At 38.1% G+C, this 4,955-nt stretch overlaps 1 protein-coding gene across 1 annotated transcript; it reads left to right on the top strand.

Annotated features, from left to right (window-relative positions):
* The first annotated feature begins 3,738 nt into the window (after positions 1–3,738).
* LOC106090377 (elongation of very long chain fatty acids protein 1-like) lies at positions 3,739–4,583 on the top strand. The gene is made up of 3 exons (XM_013256544.2): positions 3,739–4,029; positions 4,095–4,200; positions 4,267–4,583. The coding sequence occupies exons 1-3, from the start codon at positions 3,739–3,741 to the stop codon at positions 4,581–4,583; spliced, it is 714 nt and encodes a 237-aa protein (XP_013111998.2).
* The last annotated feature ends 372 nt before the right edge of the window (positions 4,584–4,955 follow it).

Below are 4,955 nucleotides of genomic sequence, written 5' to 3'. Positions count from 1 at the left end.
AATTGTGCTATGTATGAATCAATCGGTTCATAACCTGGTATAATTGCCATAAACCGATCTTGGATCTCGACTTCTTGAGACGCTGGAGGACGCAATTTTCATTTGATTTGGCTGAAATTTTATACGACGTGCTTTGTTATGACTTCCACCAATGGTGCCAAATATGGTTTAAATCAGACCATAACTTGATATAGCTGTCATATTAACCGATCTGGGATCTTGGTTTCTTGAGCCTCTTGAGAGCGCATTTGTTATCCGATTTGGCTGAAATTGGCTGAAAGTTTAAATAATTGGCTGAAATTCCCCTCCACCATAGGCTGGGGGTATGCTAAATCCGTCACTCCGTTTGTATCACCTCGAAATATGCGTCTGAGAGCAGATAAAATATATATATTCTTGATCGTCATGTAATATTAAGTCGATCTAGCCATGTCCGTCCGTCTGTCTGTCCCTATTTTGTAAGCACGCTAACTTTCGAACGAGTAAAGCTGGATGGACAAATTTTGCACTTCTTGCACTTTTGCACTTCCTATTCGTGTTGGTCAGTTGGGCGAAATTGATCCATGTTTTGATATTGCAGCGTTATAAACCGATCTTGGGTCTTGACTTCTTGAGCCACTAGAGGGCGCAGTTCTCATTCGATTTGGCTGAAATGTTGCATGAAATGTTTTGTTATGACTTTCAATAACTGTGCAATATATGGTTTAAATCGGGCCATAACCTGATATAGCTGCCATATATACCGATCTTGAATCTTGACTTCTTGAGCCAATAGAGGGTGAAATACTCATCCGTTTTAGCTGACATTTAGCATGAAGTTGTTTGTTATGACTTTCAATAACTGTGCAATATATGGTTTAACTCGGGCCATAACCTGATATAGCTGCCATATAAACCGATCTTTGATGCTGAATTCTTGAGCCACTAAAGGGCGTCATTCTATCCCATCTGGCTGAAATGAAGTATTTTATTGTGACTTCCAACAAGTGCGATATCGGTATATAACCAGATAAAGCTGCCATATAAACCGATCTGAGATCTTGGCTTCGTAAGCTTCTAGAGGGCGCAATTCTTATCCGATTTTGCTGAAATTTTTTACAACGGCTTCTGTATGGTCTTAATCGATTTATAGACCGATACAGCTTCCATATAAACTGATTTCCCGATTATGCTTCTTGAACCTCTACAAGGCGTAATTCTTATCCGAATGGACTGAAATATTACCCAATGACTTCTGCTATGGTCTTCAACATTCAATTCACATATAGTCCGAATCGGACTATAATATAACAATTCTTATCCATTATTCTTTGTTTGCCTAGAAAGAGGTCCACGGTGGAGGGTATATGAGATTCGGCCAGTCCGAACGTAGTACTCTACCGATCTCCCGGTTAGACTACTTGAGCCTCTAGATGGTGCAATTCGTATCCAATTTGGTTAAAATTTTGCACATGTCGTTTATATATCGGCCGATAATTTGATTTAGCTTAAATATATATGAAAAAGTCATTCAAACAACTTTACAAATGCTATCCATGGTAGAGGGTGTATAAGATTCGGTCCGTCCGAACTTAGCACGCTTTTACTTGTTATACCCTCCACCATAAGATGGAGGTATACTAATTTCGTCATTCTGTTTGTAACTACTCGAAATATTCGTCTGAGACCCCATTAAGTATATATATTCTTAATCCTCGCGACATTTTATGTCGATCTAGCTATGTCCGTCCGTCCGTCTGTCGAAAGCACGCTAACTTTCGAAGGAGTAAAGCTAGCCGCTTGAAATTTTGCACAAATACTTCTTATTAGTGTAGGTCGGTTGGTATTGTAAATGGGCCATATCGGTCCATGTTTTGATATAGCTGCCATATAAACCGATCTTGGGTCTCGACTTCTTGAGCCTCTAGAGTGCGCAATTCTTATCCGATTCGAATGGAATTTTGCACGACGTGTTTTGCTTAGATATCCAATAACTGTGCCAAGTATAGTTCAAATCGGTCCATAACCTGATATAGCTGCCATATAAACCGATCTTGGGTCTTGACTTCTTGAGCCTCTAGCGTGCGCAATTCTTATCCGATCAGAATGAAATTTTGCACGACATGTTTTGTTATGATATCCAACAAATGTGCCAAGTATGGTTCAAATCGGTCAATAACCTGATATAGCTGCCATATAAACCGATCTTGGGTCTTGACTTCTTGAGCCTCTAGCGTGCGCAATTCTTATCCGATCAGAATGAAATTTTGCACGACATGTTTTGTTATGATATCCAACAAATGTGCCAAGTATGGTTCAAATCGGTCAATAACCTGATATAGCTGCCATATAAACCGATCTTGGGTCTTGACTTCTTGAGCCTCTAGCGTGCGCAATTCTTATCCGATCAGAATGAAATTTTGCACGACATGTTTTGTTATGATATCCAACAACTGTGCTAAATATGGATCAAATCGGTTTATAACCTGATATAGCTGTCATATAAACCGATCTTGGGTCTTGACTTCTTGAACCTCTAGAGGGCGCAATTCTTATCCGATTTGAATGAATTTTGGCACGACTTGTTTTGTTATGATATCCAACAACTGTGCCGAGTATGGTTCAAATCGGTCCATAACCTGATATAGCTGCCATATAAACCGATCTTGGGTTTTGACTTCTTCAACCCATAGAGTGCGCAATTCGTATCCGATTTTAATTAAATTTTGCTCGACGTGTTTTAATATGATATCCAACAACTGTGCTAAATATGGATCAAATCGGTTTATAACCTGATATAGCTGTCATATAAACCGATCTTGGGTCTAGACTTCTTGAGCCTCTAGAGTGCGCAATTCTTATCCGATAGAAATGAAATTTTGCACGACGTGTTTTGTTATTAAATCCAACAACTGTGCTAAGTATGGTTCAAATCGGTTCATAACCTGATATAGCTGCCATATAAACCGATCTTGGGTCTTGACTTCTTGAGCCTCTAGAGGGCGCAATTCTTGTCCGATTGGAATGGAATTTCGCACGACGTGTTTTGTTATGATACCCAACAACTGTGCCAAGTATGGTTGAAATCGGTAAATAACCTGATATAGCTGTCATATAAACAGATCTGGGGATTTGACTAATTGAGCTTCTAGAGGGCGCAATTAATATCCGATTTGGCTGAAATTTAGCATGACGTATTTTATTTTTACTTTCAACAACTGTGTCAAATAAGGTTCAAATCGGTTCATAACCTGATATAGCTGCCATATAAACCGATCTGGGATCTTGACTTCTTGACCCCTAGAGGTCGCAATTATTATCCGATATGCCTGAAATTTTGTACGACGGATTCTCTCATGACCATCAACAAACGTGTTTATTATGGTCTGAATCGGTCTATAGCCCGATACAGATCCCACATAAATCGTTCTCTCTATTTTACTTCGTGAGCCCCAATGGGCGCAATTCTTATACGAATTGGCTGAAATTTTACACAGGTCTCCAACATGTAATTTAATTGTGGTCCGAACCGGACCATATCATGATATCGTTTTAATAGCAGAGCAGCTCTTTTCTTATATCCTTTTTTGTCTAAGAAGAGATGCCGGGAAAAGAACTCGACAAATGCGATCCATGGTGGAGAGTATATAAGATTCGGCCCGGCCGAACTTAGCACGCTTTTACTTGTTTTAATATAATTTTTCCTTCTATTTAGATAGACGACTTACAACCCACCCTGTCTTGGGAAGTCCTTGGCTAATGGTAACAACAATATGTTTGTATATCTACACAGTGTTGAAGATTGGCCCACGCTTCATGGCGAACCGAAAGCCCTACAAAATCGATGGTCTAATGCAAATCTATAATGTTGTACAAATTTTATTGAATTCTTTTATATTCTATGAATTCTTTTGCAACACCATTTTGAGATCCGATTTTAGTTTGACCTGTGAAGCATATAATCCAGAGGATATGAGACCAGAAACAATGAAATTGGCAAGACCTGTTATACTATACGCTGTGTCAAAATATTTGGATTGGTTTGATACGGTGAGTTTATGGCCTACTAATATGTAAGACGTAATAAATGCAAGCTAACCATTTTCTTGCCTTAGATCTTCTTTTTGTTGCGTAAAAAGTTCAATCAAATTAGTTTCCTGCATGTCTATCATCATTCCATAATGGTTGTAGCCATCTACATTTATTCATCGAAATGTTTTGGTAAGTAAAGGATTTTTAAAAGGATTGTTATTTATATCTATAACTTCTTTTTCTTATGTCTTATAGCTGCCCAAGGTACCTGCACAGGTTTGGTGAATTCTTTCATCCATATTGTCATGTATCTGTATTATCTGGTGTCAGCCTCAAAGCCCAATATCGATTTACTACCATGGAAAAAATTACTAACTCAAATGCAGTTGTTGCAATTTTGCCTTGTGGCCGTACAATTTGGTCTGCCCTTAATTAATAATTGGTGTGGCCTAAACGAGCTGGGATTGTGGATTGTCTTTTTGCAAAATTTGTTTATGATAGCCTTATTTTCAAATTTCTATTACAAAGCTTATATACGACCTACAAAGAAAACAGAAACGAAAGCGCAATAAATTATTAAATAAATAAAAGAATTTAAAATGCCTTAAATATGGCCGGGCTGAACTTAAGATACTCACCACGAAGGTGTCCAAGTTATATGTATATGAGGGCGGTTACCAAAGTAGCAGATCTGGCATAAAGATGGCGGTAGATGTATGGTATTAAATATTTTCCTGAAAAGTGGCAACTTCTATGACATAAGTTAAGAGTTTCAAGCTGTTTCGTTTTGTTATTGAAGCACTCAGAAGTGGTATCAGTGAATTTGTAAATATGAAAAACATTGGGACCAGCTTACAAATCCACCTTTGATATGGAAAAAATCCATGAAATAAAGTTCGTTTTACTTCAGTCCACAGAATATTCGCCAGATTAAAAAAAACTCG

Source organism: Stomoxys calcitrans, chromosome 4 (genome assembly GCF_963082655.1).
Source record: "Stomoxys calcitrans chromosome 4, idStoCalc2.1, whole genome shotgun sequence".
NCBI classification, from domain to species: domain Eukaryota; kingdom Metazoa; phylum Arthropoda; class Insecta; order Diptera; family Muscidae; genus Stomoxys; species Stomoxys calcitrans.
This window is presented reverse-complemented; position numbering and strand designations above follow the sequence as displayed.

What these genes read in the sequence shown, in the direction of transcription:
- LOC106090377 (XM_013256544.2), top strand. Translation starts at nt 3,739, where the DNA reads ATGGTAACAACAATATGTTTGTATATCTACACAGTGTTGAAGATTGGC. An exon ending in ATTTGGATTGGTTTGATACG is followed by an intron (nt 4,030 to 4,094) that starts GTGAGTTTATGG and finishes TTCTTGCCTTAG; the next exon opens with ATCTTCTTTTTGTTGCGTAA. An exon ending in TTATTCATCGAAATGTTTTG is followed by an intron (nt 4,201 to 4,266) that starts GTAAGTAAAGGA and finishes TATGTCTTATAG; the next exon opens with CTGCCCAAGGTACCTGCACA.